General features: G+C 38.0%; 1 protein-coding gene across 7 annotated transcripts in view; it reads right to left on the bottom strand.

Moving 5' to 3' along the window:
* The window catches only part of LOC129532903 (uncharacterized), a 175,584-nt gene that overhangs the window by 124,553 nt on the left and 31,087 nt on the right, over positions 1-19,944 (bottom strand). For 6 of the 7 annotated variants that reach the window (XR_010133258.1, XR_010133260.1, XR_010133257.1 and 3 more), the window contains exon 2: positions 3,052-3,169. The exons of the other annotated variant lie outside the window; for it this stretch is intronic. Coding sequence is in view for 2 of the 6 variants with exons in the window: in XM_055384154.2 (XP_055240129.1) it covers positions 3,052-3,169 (118 nt within the window). In the remaining 4 variants the exon portion in view is untranslated. The remainder of the gene's footprint in view (positions 1-3,051; positions 3,170-19,944) is intronic. 7 annotated transcript variants of the gene reach the window in all.

Genomic DNA, 19,944 nt, shown 5'->3' with positions numbered 1-19,944 from the left:
ATGGAGTGTTGCTCAATTTACAATAATGCTGACTGAGATCTTTAAACTAAATTTGTTTTAATTTTGTCTTTGACAGAAGTAGAAGGGCCCACATTAAGTCTAAGGTGAAAGAAAAGCAAGAGGATGCAGGTGGTATTGGCCTTTTATGTTGGTCAGAAGGTGGAGCTGGTGAGGCTGGTGTCAAGCTTACAGATGCAGAAGACAGGAAAAGCCAAGGACTGATGCATCGCCTCAGTAATATCTACATTAGCATAGTTTATTATGTGCATAGATAGCAAAAAAAGAACAAGGGAAAAAATGATGGAAGCCTGTGATCCTGGTCCCATATACCAAGAAGGCTGGCATCACAACAAAAGTGCTTAATTACAACATGAGTAGTAGAATATCTCATTACTGAGGAGTCTAAATTTTATAGCTCTACTCTGAGGGGGAAAGCAAGGCCAATATTCCCATACCTCAGAAACTGATAGATTCAGAAACACTGCCTTCCCCCAGCCTCCCAAGTAAGACAAAGAGGCGAGTGGGAGATTATCTCAGAACAGCTTCTTACAAGGAACCCACTCATGTCCCAGGCAGATCAGATCACACCATGCTCCGGTGAAAACTCAGACCAGGTGCGGGTCAAGCCTATGCCCACGTGGCCTATTTAGATATGTGCAAAATGACCAGAATACCATAGTGGAGCCTGCCCCCTACAGCTGAGGTTTGCCTAGTTTGATTGGAATTAAGAGCCTGTGCCACCTTCCACCACAGATTGCCCAGATGTGAAGCATAAAGTAAAGAGGAGGGGTAGGGACTTGAAAGCAGTCAGCAGTATAACCCCAAACCAGAGTCCTTCTTTTTATTATTATATGTGCACAAGAATATTATTTGTTAAATTCTTCTACTATATTAATAAAAATAATATGGTACTGCATTTCTAAAATGTTCATTTTTCACATTACCACCATTGCAATGTATCTGCCAATCAATGTTGTTATTATAGTTGTACCTGCTACTGTTGATGCTCTCTTATTGATAGATAAAACAGTGATACGTCCTACAATTAAGGTCATCTTCAATTTCTTGAAACAGTGTATGTATTGTTATTTTGATTATATAATGTATTTCGTAATAAAATATGTTTTAATGGAGAGTCAGAAGTAAAATATTGAAACAGCAAATAAAAACAACACTTGCAAGGATACTTGCTATAAAAAGGAACGACATTGGATAAATAGTGGCATGTGTGATCAGAGAAATTTTTTTTTAAAGATGGAAGATATTACAACATGTATTTAATCTGATGGGATGATTAAATAGAAAGACAATTAATTATACCACAGGGAGAAGACGTAATTTCCGGAAAAAAGTATTTGAGAAAAGATGAAAAAAATAATGATCCAGGATACAGCTCTAAAGAGGGGGCTTTGAATAAAAATAAAAACTTGTGCCATCAGAATGGACTATAGAATATATTGGTAAAGGTACAGTTTCATTGCTAAATTTGATGCCCGGAAAATTAGACTCTTCCAAATGCTTCAAATTATCTCACTGGAATAGTACTTCACTAATTCAGGTTGCTGTAACTGCCATAGTCTGAGTCACTTTCAAACAACAAAAATGTATTTCTCACAGTTCTGGAGGCTGTAAGTCCCATGATCAGGGTGATCAGGGTGCCAGCCTGGTTCGATTCCAGTGAGAGCCCTCTTTGGGGTTGCACAACAGGACTGTATTCTCACCTGGCAAAAAGAAGTTGGGTTCCTTTTATAAGAGCACTAATCTCATTCATGAGGGCTCTACCTTCATGACCTAATTATCCTTTAAAGGCACCATCTTGTAATGCTATCACATTGGGAGGTTACAATTTCAACATCTAAATTTGGTGGGAGCCACGATGGGGGGCGGGCATAAATATTCAGTCCCTTGCAGAATAGAAGGAAATTATCAGCTGAGGATAGGAAGATAGAATATGTATGGGATGTTCAAAAGAGACAAAGACATGTGAAATATTTTTGGGGGAGAGTAAGAAAGTATGAAACACAAATTTTGTAGCTACATATTTAAGTCAGAAAAGTTATTTTTTATATGGATGGTTGGATCAGTTATCTTTCATGTATGTGCACATTCTGCTCTTCTGGGAAAGGAATAGAACAGATAGAGAATTTAGTTTCTATCAAGGTTGCAGTTATATGAAATATGTTTAATAGAAAAATTGGAGCAAAGACTGTGTATAAATGTATAAATGGCCAAGGGCAATGAAGAGTACAAAATGGACCAAGCACGAATAATATCTAGAAAAGATCAGCACAGCAACGGCTAATGAGATAGAAAAAAATGGGTGAAGTCAATTCATTACAGACTTTAAGGAAGTAAAAATATTTTTGGAATGTAGGCACTAAAAAAGACAAATTAGAAAGTGTTGGAAAAAGGTAAGTGTTGATTAAAGTGGGATGCTTGAAACTGAGATTTTTTTATAGTTCTACAGCTACTGACTATCACGAAGCTTAGAATATAACAATGTGAGTTTCTGACTGAGTGACTTGGAGCAACAGGCTATTGGAACCAGAGAAGTCAAAGAGTGGAGGTATTCACCACTGCTTTCCAGGTAAAGACCCCTGGGAGCACACTTGTACTTGACCAACACATTGTGAGGAGATGAGACACACACCATGGGGAAATGTCGGGCATTTTAGTAAGAAGATGTTACAAAGGAATTATATTTTTGGACTTTGGTTGAGATTGAAATGGACTTTGGGTAGCAAGGCTTTGCTCTAGATGGGATGCTATCAAGAGGCAGGGGTCAATCTATGATCATTTTTAATTCATCTTACCTATAAGAAGGAAAGACTAGGCCAAGGATGAACTAGCAACTGTTAAAGAAGAGGCAGTTGTTCCTATTAGTTAAGATAAGGGGGTCAGACGCCGTTCATGCCTTTAATCCCAACACTTTGGGAGGCTGAGGTGGGGGTTTCATTTGAGCCCAGAAGTTAGAGACCAGCCAAAGCAACATAGGCAGACTTCTCTAGGACTCTACAAAAATAAAAATTAGCTCATTGTGGTGGCACATACCTGTGGTCCCAGCTACTTGGGAGGCTGAGGTGGGAGGAACACTGGGGATCAGGATGTTGAGGCTGCAGTGAGCCTTGATCACGACGCTGCACTCTAGCTTAGGCAACAAAGTGAGACTCTGTTTCAAAAAATCAGCAGACATTTAGACATTTTTGTGGTTAGAAAAATATATTTTATACTGTGATCATACAAGTTTATGTTACTAATTTGTTTTTCATTGATTAATCACAGTTGCAGATTTGCCTTGTCTGATGTTAATATTCCACTAATATTCCAAAAAAGTCCTTATGTTCAACAGAAAACACCAAGGCCTCACTGTGAGCAGCAGGCCAGCTTCTGTCACCACCAAAGCATAGCCGACAGTAGCGGGCTAGCTTTGAATGACACAGGTTGCCTTTCTCTTTCTCAGGAAGCCCATTTTCCATAATTAAAACAGTATCTCTTACAACTACAGGAGGTCACACAACCTGTATTTAACCAGTAAGTGGTAAGAATGAGTCATTGGAGAGCTTTTGTTTTCTTGCTCAAGCAGCAGACACAACAGGACAAATTCCATTTTTTAAAATCTTATCAGATTCAAATATGGCCAGATGATTTGAGATACATCAGCCTTCTTATGACTAAGAGGCAAGGCAAAATTATGAAGACAACAAACCAACATTCTGAGAATTGCAGAGCCTGAACAGAGACCGAACCAAAGCTAGGAACTGCCTATATGTGGACCTCAGATTATGTGAGAAAAATATGCCTACATTTGTTAACCCAGTTAGCAAAGAATATGTTACAGATGGAAACAATCAATTGCAACTGAAACAAAAATATTCTTTAAAATATTGAAAACTGTAGGATCTTGCTTAGATCAGGCTGGACATTCCAGAAGGTACAGTACATCGCTTGGTTGGGGATGGTGATTTTTGGATCAGACCAGACTGATGGAGGCAAGCCCTGGTGATGATGTATAACCTGGAGGCTTTACCTACTGGTGGTGCCTGAATGATTGATTGGGTCAGGGAAACCTCCATTACAACATAATCTATTTTGGGGAACTGGTTGCATAGGCAGTTTTTAGTCATGATGGAGACAATAATCTGGTGAGTGGGTGGTGTGGGTATGCAAAGGGGAAGTAGATTTACTCAAAATAACTGGAGCTCTGAAGAGCTCAAGGAAACCCTAATTTAAGCCTCTGCCCAAATCTGTTCGTTCGTTTTTTCTTTTTTTGTCTTCCTTTCTTTTTTCCTTCCTTCCTTCTTTCTTCCTTCCTTCCTTCCTCTCTCTCTCGCTCCTTCCTTCCATCTTTCCTTCTTTCCTTCCTTTTTTCTCTTTCCTTCCTTCATTTCCTTTTTTCCTTTCTCTTCCTTTTTTCTCCTTCATTCCTTCCTTTCTTCTCCTTCCTTTCCTTCCTTCCTTCTGTCCTTCTTTCTCCTTCCTTCCTTTCTTCCTCCTTCCTTTCTTCCTCCTTCCTTTCTTCCTCCTTCCTTTCTTCCTCCTTTCTTCCTCCTTCCTTTCTTCCTTCCTCCTCTCTCTTCTTTCTCTCTCTCTCTTTCCTTTTTTCTTTCTCTCCTTCCTTCTCTCTCTTCTTTCTCTCTTTCTTTCCTTCTCTCTTTCTTTCTCTTTCTTTCCTTCTCTCTTTCTTTCTCTTTCTTTCCTTCTCTTTCTCTCTCCTTCTCTCTTTCTTTCTCTCCTTCCTTCTCCCTTCCCTCCATCCTTCCTTTTTCTTTTCTTTTTCCTTCCTTCCTTCCTTCCATCCTTCCTTCCTTTCTTTCTCTCTCTCTCTCTCCTTCCTTCTCCCTTCCCTTCCCTCCATCCTTCCTTTCTCTTTTCTTTTCTTTTTCCTTCCTTCCTTCCTTCCTTTCTTTCTTTCGTTCTTTTGTTCTTTCTTTCTTTTTACTCTCCTTCTTTCTTTCTCTCTTTCATGGAGAGGTAAAAGGTCCTCTTAATAACATAGATGAACTTAATCTTAAGTAATTTTGTCCATCTTATCAAAGGCAATTTTTAAATCAGACACAATAATATGGATGATTACTTTTATGCCCATTGAATGCCAGGCAGTATGTTAATCCCTTCCCATTGGTGTAATATATCTTGAAATCTGTAAACCAGGGACATGGGGATTAAAAGAAAAATCTATAAAGGAAATTTTGAATATATGCAGAAAAGGAGACCATACTATACTTTCTATGGTCCCATACACCTATAACTTTGAATTTGTCAGGATCTGTTTTACCAGAACACAACTCCTTAATTCACTTCATGGTCTCGTGAATAATTATATATGAGTCCTAATATATATGTGAGGGAAATGACACCATCTGTAAAACCCTTTTACATTTTTATATTTTCTTTTTAAATTTTTTATACCAACTAGAGATAAGAATTGACAACAATACTGTGCTCCAAGCTTTTCCTGATTTATAAGTATGTATAGCCATTTTCATTTTCCTACACAGTTATTTACTAATTATAATGAGACTTTAATAAAAATTTTTCTAAGTATGTTTTTTTCTAAAATTTGACAAGTAAAGGTCTTGTAGTGTTTATTGAGTTATCTTTATTTGTTCCTTCCTTAATTCATACCATAGATTCTATTTTAATTGCACATTTAATGCTTTCATTGTTTTTATTCTTTAACCCTTTCTCCAATTTTCCTCCTTCCCCTACTTCCTTGGTAGTCTTTTTTTTTTAAATTATTATTATACTTTAAGTTTTAGGGTACATGTGCACAATGTGCAGGTTAGTTACATATGTATACATGTGCCATGCCAGTGTGCTGCACCCATTAACTTGTCATTTAGCATTAGGTATATATCCTAAAGCTATCCCTCCCCCCTCACCCTACCCCACAACAGTCCCCAGAGTGTGATGTTCACCTTCCTGTGTCCATGTGTTCTCATTGTTCAATTCCCACCTATGAGTGAGAATATGCGGTGTTTGGTTTTTTGTTCTTGCGATAGTTTACTGAGAATGATGACTTCCAATTTCATCCACGTCCCTACAAAGGACATGAACTCATCATTTTTGATGGCTGCATAGTATTCCATGGTGTATATGTGCCACATTTTCTTAATCCAGTCTCTCATTGTTGGACATTTGGGTTGGTTCCAAGTCTTTGCTATTGTGAATAGTGCCGCAATAAACATACGTGTGCATGTGTCTTTATAGCAGCATGATTTATAGTCCTTTGGGTATATACCCAGTAATGGGACGGCTGGGTCAAATGGTATTTCTAGTTCTAGATCCCTGAGGAATTGCCACACTGACTTCCACAATGGTTGAACTAGTTTACAGTCCCACCAACAGTGTAAAAGTGTTACTATTTCTCCACATCCTCTACAGCATCTGTTGTTTCCTGACTTTTTAATGATTGCCATTCTAACTGGTGTGAGATGATATCTCATTGTGGTTTTGATTTGCATTTCTCTGATGGCCAGTGATGGTGAGAATTTTTTCATGTGTTTTTTGGCTGCGTAAATGGTTTCTTTTGAGAAGTGTCTGTTCATGTCCTTCGCCCACTTTTTGATGGGGTTGTTTGTTTTTTTCTTGTAAATTTGTTTGAGTTCATTGTAGATTCTGGATATTAGCCCTTTGTCAGATGAGTAGGTTATGAAAATTTTCTCCCATTTTGTGGGTTGCCTGTTCACTCTGATGGTAGTTTCTTTTGCTGTGCAGAAGCTCTTTAGTTTAATGAGATCCCATTTGCCAATTTTGGCTTTTGTTGCCATTGCTTTTGGTGTTTTAGACATGAAGTCCTTGCTCATGCCTATGTCCTGAATGGTAATGCCTAGGTTTTCTTCTAGGGTTTTTATGGTTTTAGGTCTAACATTTAAGTCTTTAATCCATCTTGAATTAATTTTTGTATAAGGTGTAAGGAAGAGATCCAGTTTCAGCTTTCTACATATGGCTAGCCAGTTTTCCCAGCACCACTTATTAAATAGGGAATCCTTTCCCCATTGCTTGTTTTTCTCAGGTTTGTCAAAGATCAGATAGTTGTAGATATGCGGCGTTATTTCTGAGGGCTCTGTTCTGTTCCATTGGTCTATATCTCTGTTTTGGTACCAGTACCATGCTGTTTTGGTTACTGTAGCCTTGTAGTATAGTTTGAAGTCAGGTAGTGTGATGCCTCCAGCTTTGTTCTTTTGGCTTAGGATTGACTTGGTGATGAGGGCTCTTTTTTGGTTCCATATGAACTTTAAAGTAGTTTTTTCCAATTCTGTGAAGAAAGTCATTGGTAGCTTGATGGGGATGGCATTGAATCTATAAATTACCTTCGGCAGTAAGGCCATTTTCACGATATTGATTCTTCCTACCCATGAGCATGGAATGTTCTTCCATTTGTTTGTATCCTCTTTTATTTCCTTGAGCAGTGGTTTGTAGTTCTCCTTGAATAGGTTCTTCACATCCCTCGTAAGGTGGATTCCTAGGTATTTGATTCTCTTTGAAGCAATTGTGAATGGGAGTTCACTCATGATTTGGCTCTCTGTTTGTCTGTTATTGGTGTATAAGAATGCTTGTGATTTTTGCACATTGATTTTGTATCCTGAGACTTTGCTGAAGTTGCTTATCAGCTGAAGGAGATTGTGGGCTGAGACAATGGGGTTTTCTAGATATACAATCATGTCATCTGCAAACAGGGACAATTTGACTTCCTCTTTTCCTAATTGAATACCCTTTATTTCCTTCTCCTGCCTAATTGCCCTGGCCAGAACTTCCAACACTGTGTTGAATAGGAGTGGTGAGAGAGGGCATCCCTGTCTTGTGCCAGTTTTCAAAGGGAATGCTTCCAGTTTTTGCCCATTCAGTATGATATTGGCTGTGGGTTTGTCATAGATAGCTCTTATTATTTTGAGATATGTCCCATCAATACCTAATTTATTGAGAGTTTTTAGCATGAAAGGTTGTTGAATTTTGTCAAAGGCCTTTTCTGCATCTATTGAGATAATCATGTGGTTTTTGTCTTTGGTTCTGTTTATATGCTGGATTACATTTATTGATCTGCGTATATTGAACCAGCCTTGCATCACAGGGATGAAGCCCACCTGATCATGGTGGATAAGCTTTTTGATGTGCTGCTGGATTTGGTTTGCCAGTATTTTATTGAGGATTTTTGCATCAATGTTCATCCAGGATATTGCTCTACAATTCTCTTTTTTGTTTGTGTCTCTGCCCGGCTTCAGGATCAGGATTATGCTGGCCTCATAAAATGAGTTAGGGGGGATTCCCTCTTTTTCTATTGATTGGAATAGTTTCAGAAGGAATGGTACCAGTTCCTCCTTGTACCTCTGGTAGAATTCGGCTGTGACTCCATCTGGTTCTGGACTCTTTTTGGTTGGTAAGCTATTGATTATTGCCACAATTTCAGAGCCTGTTATTGGTCCATTCAGAGAGTCATCCTCTTCCTGGTTTAGTCTTGGGAGGGTGTATGTGTTGAGGAATTTATCCATTTCTTCTAGATTTTCTAGTTTATTTGCATAGAGGTGTTTGTAGTATTCTCTGATGGTAGTTTGTATTTCTGTGGGATCGGTGGTGATATCCCCTTTATCATTTTTTATTGCATCTATTTGATTCTTCTCTCTTTTCTTCTTTATTAGTGTTGCTAGCGGTCTATCAATTTTGTTGATCCTTTCAAAAAACCAGATCCTGGATTCATTAATTTTTTGAAGGGTTTTGTGTGTCTCTATTTCCTTCATTTCTGCTCTGATTTTAGTTATTTCTTGCCTTCTGCTAGCTTTTGAATGTGTTTGCTCTTGCTTTTCTAGTTCTTTTAATTGTGATGTTAGGGTGTGAATTTTGGATCTTTCCTGCTTTCTCTTCTGGGCATTTAGTGCTATAAATTTCCCTCTACACACTGCTTTGAATGTGTCCCAAAGATTCTGGTATGTTGTGTCTTTGTTCTCGTTGGTTTCAAAGAACATCTTTATTTCTGCCTTCATTTCATTATGTACCCAGCAGTCATTCAGGAGCAGGTTGTTCAGTTTCCATGTAGTTGAGCGGTTTTGAGTGAGATTCTTAATCCTGAGTTCTAGTTTGATTGCACTGTCGTCTGAGAGACAGTTTGTTATAATTTCTGATCTTTTATATTTGCTGAGGAGAGCTTTACTTCCAAGTATGTGGTCAATTTTGGAATAGGTGTGGTGTGGTGCTGAAAAAAATGTATATTCTGTTGATTTGGGGTGGAGAGTTCTGTAGATGTCTATAGCCTCTCCTCCTCCAAAGGAACGCAGCTCCTCACCAGCTACGGAACAAAGCTGGACGGAGAGTGACTTTGACGAGTTGAGAGAAGAAGGCTTCAGACGAGGAAACTACTCTGAGCTACAGGAGGAAATTCAAACCAAAGGCAAAGAAGTTGAAAACTTTGAAAAAAATTTAGACGAATGTATAACTAGAATAACCAATACAGAGAAGTGCTTAAAGGAGCTGATGGAGCTGAAAGCCAAGGCTCGAGAACTATGTGAAGAATGCAGAAGCCTCAGGAGCCGATGCGATCAACTGGAAGAAAGCGTATCAGTGATGAAAGATGAAATGAATGAAATGAAGCGAGAAGGGAAGTTTAGAGAAAAAAGAATAAAAAGAAACGAACAAAGCCTCCAAGAAATATGGGACTATGTGAAAAGACCAAATCTACGTCTGATTGGTGTACCTGAAAGTGACGGGGAGAATGGAACTAAGTTGGAAAACACTCTGAAGGATATTGTCCAAGAGAACTTCCCCAATCTAGCAAGGCAGGCCAACATTCAGATTTAGGAAATACAGAGAATGCCACAAAGATACTCCTCGAGTAGAGCAACTCCAAGACACATAATTATCAGATTCACCAAAGTTGAAATGAAGGAAAAAATGTTAAGGGCAGCCAGAGAGAAAGGTCGGGTCACCCACAAAGGGAAGCCCATCAGACTAACAGCGGATCTCTCGGCAGAAACTCTACATGCCAGAAGAGAGTGGGGGCCAATATTCAACATTCTTAAAGAAAAGAATTTTCAACCCAGAATTTCATATCCAGCCAAACTAAGCTTCATAAGTGAAGGAGAAATAAAATCCTTTACAGACAAGCAAATGCTGAGAGATTTTTTCACCACCAGGTCTGCCCTAAAAGAGCTCCTGAAGGAAGCACTAAACATGGAAAGGAACAACTGGTACCAGCCACTGCAAAATCATGCCAAATTGTAAAGACCATGAAGGCTAGGAAGAAACTGCATCAACTAACGAGCAAAATAACCAGCTAACATCATAATAACAGGATCAAACTCACCCATAACCATATTAACTTTAAATGTAAATGGACTGAATGCTCCAATTAAAAGACACAGACTGGCAAATTGGATAAAGAGTCAAGACCCATCAGTGTGCTGTATTCAGGAAACCCATCTCATGTGCAGAGACACACATAGGCTCAAAATAAAAGGATGGAGGAAGATCTACCAAGCAAATGGAAAACAAAAAAAGGCAGGGGTTGCAATCCTAGTCTCTGATAAAACAGACTTGAAACCAACAAAGACCAAAAGAGACAAAGAAGGCCATTACATAATGGTAAAGGGATCAATTCAACAAGAAGAGCTAACTATCCTAAATATATATGCACCCAATACAGGAGCACCCAGATTCATAAAGCAAGTCCTGAGTGACCTACAAAGAGACTTAGACTCCCACACATTAATAATGGGAGACTTTAACACCCCACTGTCAACATTAGACAGATCAACGAGACAGAAAGTTAACAAGGATATCCAGGAATTGAACTCAGCTCTGCACCAAGTGGACTTTGGTAGTCTTTTTAAATTCTCATCTTCCCTTCCTCCCATTCTTCTTTTCCTGACTTTTTTTAAAATAAAACTTTTCTCATGTTAGTCCACATGTAAATTAATAAACTTTCAAATTTGATATACAATGGTTGCTAGTACATTAAATTTTAAGTATGTGCAGATAGAAATAAATATATTTGATGTAAAAATGTATTTTTATGTTTGCTTTAGAACTCTTGGAGCTAACCATACCACTTATTTGACAACTTTTAAAAATAACTGTATACCATTTTATACTTTCTTCAGTGATCTCTTACAAGTAGGTTGCAACTTGATAATCTTAGGACATTAACATCCTAGCCTTGAAAATAACGTTTATTTTCATTGGCATGCATCATTTTAAAAGTCAAAAGGCAATCACATTTACACTTTTTTTTAATCTTAATTTTTTTCCAGTTGAGTTTACTTTTTTTTTTAACATTTATTTAAGTTGAGGGGTATATGTGCAGGTTTGTTACGCAGGTAAACTTGCGTCATGAGGGTTTGTTGTGCAGATTATTTCACCACCCAGGTATTAAGCCTAGTACTCATTAGTTGTTTTTCGTGATCCTCTCCCTCCTCCCACCTTTTACCCTCCCATAGGCCCCAGAGTGTTTTCCCATCTATGTGCCCATGTGTTCTCTCACATTTAGCGCTCATTTATAAGTGAGCACATGTGGTATTTGGTATTCTATTCCTTAGTTTGCTAAAGATAATGGCCTCCAGCTCCAACCGTCCCTCCAAAGTAAATGATCTGATTCTTTTTATTGGCTGCATAGTATTCCATGGTATGTATGTACAACGTTTTCTTAATGCAGTCTACCATTGATGGGCATTTAGGTTGATCCATTTTCTTTGCTATTGTGAATAGTGTTGCAACAAACATACACATGCATGCATTTTTATAATAGAATGATTTATATTCCCTTGGGTCTATACCCAGTAATGGGGGTTCTGGGTCAAATAAATATTTCTGTCTTTATGTCTTCGAAGTATTTCTGTCTGGCATAAAGCTTTTTCTGTCTTTATGTGTTTGAGGAATCGCCACTCCGTGTTTCACAATAATTGAAATAATTTACACTTCCCAAAGCAGTGTATAAACATTCCTTTTTCTCCACAACCTCGCTAGCTCTGTTTTGTTGTTGTGGTTGTTGTTGTTTTACTTTTTAATAATAGCCATTCTGACTGGTGTGAGATTGTATCTCATTATGGTTTTGATTTGCATTTCTCTAATGACCAGTGATGTTGAACTTGTTTTCATGTGATTATTAGCCACATGTATGTCTATTCTTGAAGTGTCTGTTTATATCCTTTGCCCACTTATAAATAGGGTTTTTTTTTTCTTGTAAGTTTGTTTGAGTTCCTTATAGATGCTGGATATTAGACCTTTGTCTGATGCACAGTTTGCAAAAATTTTCTCCTATTCTGTAGGTTGTCTGTGCACTCTGTTGATAGTTTATTTTGCTGTGCAGAAGCTCTTAAGTTTAGTTATATCACATCTGTCAATTTTTTCTTTTTTTTGCAATTGCTCTGGCATCTTCATCATGAAACTTTTGACCATGCCTATGTCCTGAATGGTATTGCCTAGGTTGTCTTTCAGGGTTTTTATAATTTTGGCTTTTGCATTTAAGTCTTTAATCCATCCTGAGTTAATTTCTGCATAGATTGTAAAGAAGGAGTCCAGTTTTAATCTTCTGCATATGTCTAGCCAGTTATCACAGCACCATTTATTAAATAGGGAATTCTTTCCCCATTGCTTGTTTTTTGCAGGTTTGTCAAAGATCAAATGGTTGTAGGTGTGTGTTCTTATTTCTGGGTTCTTTATTATGTTGCATTGGTCTATGTATCTGTTCTTGTATTAGTACCATGCTGTTTTGGTTACTGTACCCTTGTAGTATAGTTTGAAGTCAGGTAGTATAATGCCTCCAGCTTTGTTCTTTTTGCTTAGGATTGTCTTGGCTATTCAGGCTCTCTTTTGGTTCCATATGGATTTTAAAATAGTTTTCTCTAGTTTTGTGAAGAATGTCAATGGTAGTCTAATAGAAATAGCACTGAATCTATAAATTACTTGTTGCAATATGGCCATTTTCATGAAATTTATTCTTCCCATCCATGAGAATGGATGTTTTTTATTTGTTTTTGTCATCTCTGCTTTCGTTGAGCATGATTTGATGTTCTTCTTGTAGAGATCTTTTACCTATCTAGTTAGCTGTATTCCTAGGTATTTCATTTTTTTTGTGGTAATTGTGAATGAGTTTCTTCCTGGTTTGGCTCTCAGCTTGACTTTATTTGGTGTATAGAAATACTAGTGACTTTTGCACATTGACTTTGTATCCTGAAACTTTCCTGAAGTTGTTTATCAGCTTACAAAGCTTTTAGGCTGAGACTATGTGATGGTTTTCTAGATGTAGGATTACGCCATCTGCAAACAAATATAGTTTGACTTCCTCTCTTCCTATTTGGATGTTCTTTATTTCTTTCTATTGCCAGAACTTCCAATACTGTGTTGAATAGGAGTGGTGAGAAAGAACATTCTTTTTTTTGTGCCAGTTGTCAAGGGGAATGCTTCCAGCTTTTGCCCATTCAGCATAATATTGGCTGTGGGTTTGTCACATATGGCTCTTATTATTTGAGGTATGTTTCTTCATTACCTAGTTTATTCAGAGTTTTTCACATGAAGATATGTTGAATTTTATTTAAAGCTTTTTCTGCACCTATTGAGATAATCATGTAATATTTTCTCTTTAGTTATATTTATGTGATGAATCACATTTATTGATTAGCATATGTTGAACCAACCTTGCATCCTGGGGATGAAGCCTACTTGATTGTGGTGGATAAGCTTTTTGATGTGCTTCTGGATTTAGTTTGCCAGTATTTTACAGAAGATTTTTGTATTGATGTTCATCAAACATGTTGGCCTGAAGTTTTCTTTTCTTGTTATATCAGGTTTTGGTATCAAAATGACGCTGGCCTCATAAAATGTGTAAGGGAGGAGTCCTTCCTCTTAAATTTTTTTTTGAAAAGTTTCAGTAGGAATGGAACCAGCTCTTCTTTGTGCATCTGGTATAATTCAGCTATGAATCCATTTGGTTCTGTGCCTTTTCTTTCTTGGTAGGCTATTTATGACTGACTAAATTTCAGAGCTTGTTATTGGTCTGGTTAGGGATTCAAATTCTTCCTGATTCAGTCTTGGGAGGGTGTATGTGTCCAGGAATTTATCACATCTTCTAGATTTTTTTTTGGTTTATGTGCATAATATAAACCGGAAATAATATTCATAATATTATTCATAATGTTCTCTGATGGTTGTTTGTATTTCTTTGAGGTGAGTGGTAATATCTTCCTTGTCATTTTTGATTCTGTTTATTTGAATCTTCTCTATTTTCTTACTTATTAGTCTACCTAGCAAACTACCCATTTTATTAATTTTTTCAAAAAACAGCTCCTGAATTTGAATGATATGTTGTGTCTCAGTCTTCTTCAATTTAGCTCTGATTTTGGGTATTTTTTTGTCTTCTGCTGGCTTTGCAATTTGTTTGCTCTTGGTTCTCTCATTGTTTCAGATGTGATGTTAGGTTGTTAACTTGAGATCTTTTTAACTTTTTGTGGGCATTTAGTGCTATAAATTTCCCTCTTAATGCCGCCTCCGCTGTGTCCCAGAGATTCTAGTATGTTGTAGTTTTGTTCTCATTGGTTTCAAATAACTTCTTGAATTTTTGCCTTAATTTCATTATTTGGAGCAGGCTGCTGGCCAGCTCAGGTCTAGGTGCCTTCTCTGTGCCCTGCAGGCAGAAGCCATCACTCAGGGTGTGGGAAGATCTCCTGTTCTTTGCACAGCGTTAGTGCAAGAGCGGGGTGCTGGCAGATGTGGGGCTTGCTGACTCTGAACCCACCATGGGTCAGTCTGCAATGGTGGTCAGTGGGGGTAGGGGATGTGCTGCACTCCTGTGTGCGGGCAAGTGAAGCAAAAATTTTCTGTGCAGACATGTACCAGCAAATTGATGTGCAGAGTTGCTGCCATGGCTTGGGGGAAGCTGCAGTATGGGGAGGAAACATGTGGGCTGGTGTGTGAGTGTAGGAGCCGCCTCAGTGGAGCTCTCCACCAGTCAGGCACAATGCACCAGTACAGAAGCTATGGTATGGGCCCTCAGGGAACCCACAACTGCCCTGTAAGCGCATGAGACTAGGCTGGGTTCCCAGGAGAGGCCAGCACACCAAGGAGTGCTCAGGTCTGACCAGTCCCATCTGATGTGCAAGACTGCCCTGCAGAGATCAGGTCTGACAATTTCCTAGGGCTAAGTCTCTTCTGGGAGCAAGTCGGGCTTAGAAAGATGGCTGGCCCTGGCCACGCTCTGCTACAGATGCTCCTGCACCAAACTCTGTGGGCTCCACATCAGCTGGCTTGCTGCTAACCCACTTTGCTTGTCTATTGGTTGCTCCACACCAGAGAGATGTGGGTTAGCAATTGCTTAGTGCAATTAGCCCTGGATGTAGGGTCTGTGCTGTAAAAGCAAGTTAGGGGTTCCCTGTTCGGTGATAAGCACTGGGGGATGTGTGGGACCCATGGGAGACAGACTGTCTTCCTCTCCTTGGGTTGACTGCAGTTGTTGGAAGTGTGGATAAGGCACTCAGGGTATTTGCTCCTTCATTAGTCAAAGGGTGGCAAGGGCAGTTCAATTATAGAGGCAGCATTAGAGTGTCTTTCAGTTGCCCCTGGAGGGTCTGTCCAGGGAGTTGCTGAGCTGCTACTGGCTCAGTAGCTTTAGTAGGGGGTGGCTCAGGCCTGGAGGAACTATTCAGTTGGGAAATATGGGAATAGGCACCCATTTAAAATTCTGTCCACTTTTCTGTAGGGCAGTTGCAGTATGCTGGGGGTCCACTTCAGTCCCTAGTCAACTCGGATTTTCCAGTACCTGGAAGTAACACCAGTGAAGGCTGCCAAACAGCAAAGATGGCAGCCTGCACCTCCCTCTGGCAGCTCTGTCCCAGGAAAGTACAGGCCTGTTGCCAGCCAGAATGCTGGCTAAACACCCCTGTTCAGAATTCTCACCCAGTCAGTAGGAACAAGATTGAGGACCCACTTAAAAAGTTAGTCTAGCCATGTCCCAGGGAGGTGCAATGCTGCTACCAGTGCCTGGCTGGAATTTTAAGTCTTATCCTGTGAGGCACCGTGGAAGCAGGGCCTGCAAACTATCACTGCTCATCCCCCTAAATTCAATCTCTTTTCTAGGGGTATGCACGGGGGTCTAAACTCCCACTTTGCTGGAGTTGCAGCTACTTTTGCCAGACAGCCAGAGTATCTAAAGCTCCTGGGTCTCTACGTGTGCCTGAGTGGCTGTTCTGCCAAGACTCCACTCAGATTGAAGACCTTAGTGGAGTGGGTTCATGTCGGGGGTCTCCTGACCCGAGAGTTGCAAAGATCAGTGGGACTAGTGTGGGTTCCCAGGGTTGCACATTCACTCACCACTTCCTAGGGCAGGGGAGGTCCCCTTGGTTCCGTATTGCTGCCTGGTGGATGGTCATCCTGCCTTGCTTTTCTCCATTCTCCATGGGTCAAGTTGTTTTCTTGATTAGTCCTAACGCAAGTACATGGATGTTTCAGTTGAAGGTGCTGTGTTCCCTTGCCCCTTTCGTCTCTCTCCGTGAGAGCCATGCACACTAGCTGCTTTCAGTCGGCCATCTTAGCCACTTCCCAGAAATTATTTTTAAAAAATGCTAAACTCTGTTTGAAAAAGGTGGGTTCAATTCACTGTCAGATAAACAAAATATAAAATTATTATTTTTTTTCTATACCTTCAACAATCCTGGATCTTAGAAAATTTTGTTTTTTTTTTTACAATATGATAGTTGTAAGATTTATCTTATTGTATTAACTGTCACTTCTCTCTCAGCTAGGATAAAAATAATTGTATACATTTATTTCTCCTCTAATATTTCTTTTCTGTGAAATGTTCATCTTTTTGTGTATCAATTTATTGTCCTTGTTTTGCTTGTCTAGAACTTATGAATTATTCACATCTCTATTCATATTTTGGTAATATTGTCTTCAAGTCTGTCACATATGTTTTGATTTTGTTGATTCCATTTGAAAACTGTTACCCTACAGATTATTTTAAAATAAACTCCTGCACTGAAAAATGTGTTAATACTTATCATTGCCACTCATCTTTCCAACACTAATATATGGAGATATAGATAAGAGTTACCTTTTTCTCTACCCTACTATTTTTAGCATAGAGCAGTAACATAATGATTAATGATGTGGTATTAAAATCTGAGTGCTTTAGTTCAAATCCCAGCTCTACCTCTTAGCAGCTATACAACACTGGAAAAGATACTCATCTCTTTGTGAAGATAATACTCCAATGTCATAAAACAGTTGTAAATATTAAATTTCTTACAATATTTTACTTAAGTTTTTTTTGTTTAGAGATTACATTTGTTGTTTAAAGGAGTATAAGGCAATGATTGGCACATACCTTAGTTGTTACTTAATTTATCAATAAATTATTTTACAATGAGAAAATATTATTTTTTTCCAACAATTGATAAAAAACATATTACATATGTAAATATTTAATCAGTATTAAATTATAGATGGGGTAGAACTGTGAATTAAAAATATTGCACAACATTATTGGAAGTTTTGACTAAGAAACAAAGGAATACTAACTTTAAAAATAATTGGCAAAATTGTCTTTATGTTAAATTGACATAATTTGCACTTTGGGAATTCATTTACCCTAAAATAAAAATATAAATGATTACATGGAAGGCAAATATGTTTAAAGATTTATTAGTATAAATTTTTTGTATATATGACTTTTATATATACTATTAAACATGTTTCTTGAGAGAGGCCCTCTTGTATTGCTACTTTGCTAATATTTTAAATTATTGTCATATATTTAATTGATCTTTCATTTCTTTTTCCTTCAAAATATGTACATATTTTTAACAAGGTTGTAACTTTATAGAATGAATTGGTGAGTTGTTTATTTTATTGGTTTTCTCTTAATCCATAACAAATTACCATGAAGTTAAGTAATGGAAAATATCCCCCATTTTTTATGTTCATTTCTGTGGGTCAGGAATTCAGGTAGGGGTTAGCTGGGTCCCACACCAGCCTAAAATAAAGTGTTGGCCAGAACAGTAGCATCTCCAGAGGCTTGAAGTCTTCTTTCAACCTCATTAAAGCTGTTAGTAAAATTTAGTTTCTTGAGGTTGTAGGACTGAGGTTACAATTTTTTGACTGGTTGTCAATGGAGGACTATCCTCACCCTTCAGAAGCTGCCCACAGGATTCTGCACCTCTTTACAAGGCTGTTTGCTTCTTCAAGGTTAACAAGAGAAGCTGCTGCAGCTTTAAGTCTCTATGACTCCTTTCATCTCTGTACTCTAAATACTCTTTAAAAGGACTCCCTTGAGGACTTCCACACCAATGAGTGTGGGGCCATCTTAAAATTTTGCTTAGGCCATTTATCTATTTCTATCATTTGGGTTATTATGAATAACTTAGATATTCTCCATCTCTTTCATCTGTATTGTCAAAACTATTGGCATAAAATTATTCTTAGTTTTGAAAACTTTCTAATACTATAAATAATCTACTGCTGTCCTTTCTTATATTTTCATCATTTATTTCTTTTTTACTCTTTAAAATTCTGTTCAGTTTTGCCAATGATATATTTATTTGCCTTTTCAAATAACTAGTATTTGTTGTTATTTATCACTCTAGTGCTACCTTGTAAGACTCATTAGATGTATGATTTTTTTATCTCACCCTTCACATCTCTTAATTTTTTTGTATTTGTCATTTTAATACATTATTATGTAGCACCTTGTCCTATTGACTTTGACAGGAGTTGAACCACCTGGAGAGGGATAGCTGAGCTGCCAGGTGTCAGATTAGCAGATTAAAAATGGAAGTAATGGTAAAGTTTTAAATTACTTATTATAATAGTATAAGCAAGAGGCTAAACCAGAGAAAATTTAGACTCTTCCTTGTTTTATTTTTCCCCCACCGAACAGCATACCAGTGGAGGGTCAAGTGAGGGTCAAGTGAAGCTTGACCCTCCAACACAGATGTGAGGCTCATCCCACTGCCATGAGAACCTTGAACAAAAGGCTCCTGAAGTTTTGTGGGTTATAGGGTGGGGAGGGGGGATAAAGGCAAGAAAAATGGGGGGAAGGGCTAGGAGTAGAAAGCTCTGAGTACTATGTAAGATTGGGAAACAGTGTCTTAAAGGTTCTACTCTTCCTCTTCCATAGAAAGGTCTTATCAGTGGCGGCAAAGCCTCAGGTAAAGAGACCTAGAGATAAAGGTGCCTGGCTAGGAATGTAAATGTGTATAACAGCATGGCTGGCAAGGGAAGCCTGAGTCCTTGACTGCAGCTCCCCTCTGAGACTGTCAGTGTTGACTGTGCATCAAGCCTTTGTAATTAGCCATAATTCAGCCTGAAAAATCACACGTGGTTTTTTTGGTCAGGACACAGATTCCTCAGAATTAGATATGACTTTCAATTTCTTACTTTTCTTTTTATGTATTACTAGTCTATTTTAACCTGTTTACTGAATGTTTATCTTATTTTAATGATTATTTATTTTAATTTTCACACATTTAATTTTCTGTCTAGATGATTTGTAGTTTTTATTATTATTTATTAATATTATTTATTAATCATCTGTTATTGTCATTATCTTTTAATGATTTATTTTTTGCATTCTGTTTGCTCTAGTCTTTAAAAAAACTTAACCTAGTTTTATAATGCCCGCTGTATTTTTAATATTATTTTCATTTACTCCAGTACAATTGTGCTTCTTCTTTTATCCACTGACTAAATGGAACCTTAGAGGATTTACTCATATCTGTATGTATGTATGTGTATGAATGTCCATGTGTGTGTTTAACAGAACATTAGCAAGATCTGAAACCAACCCAATAGTCCCATTGACTTTTTTTTTGATAAACATAGAAATTGATCTTTCTGGTCTTAAGGCTTGAAACTTCCATTTGTTTTATCTGAGTTCCTTTATCAGAAGACCCTCAGCCTCTTCAAAAGTATCAAAGAAATAAAACTCACTATATCACAGCACCCAGACAATGAGATACCAGGACT

This window comes from Gorilla gorilla, chromosome 3 (genome assembly GCF_029281585.2).
Source record: "Gorilla gorilla gorilla isolate KB3781 chromosome 3, NHGRI_mGorGor1-v2.1_pri, whole genome shotgun sequence".
NCBI classification, from domain to species: domain Eukaryota; kingdom Metazoa; phylum Chordata; class Mammalia; order Primates; family Hominidae; genus Gorilla; species Gorilla gorilla.
Note: the sequence above shows the minus strand (reverse complement) of the source record. Positions and strands in the feature narration are given on the sequence as shown.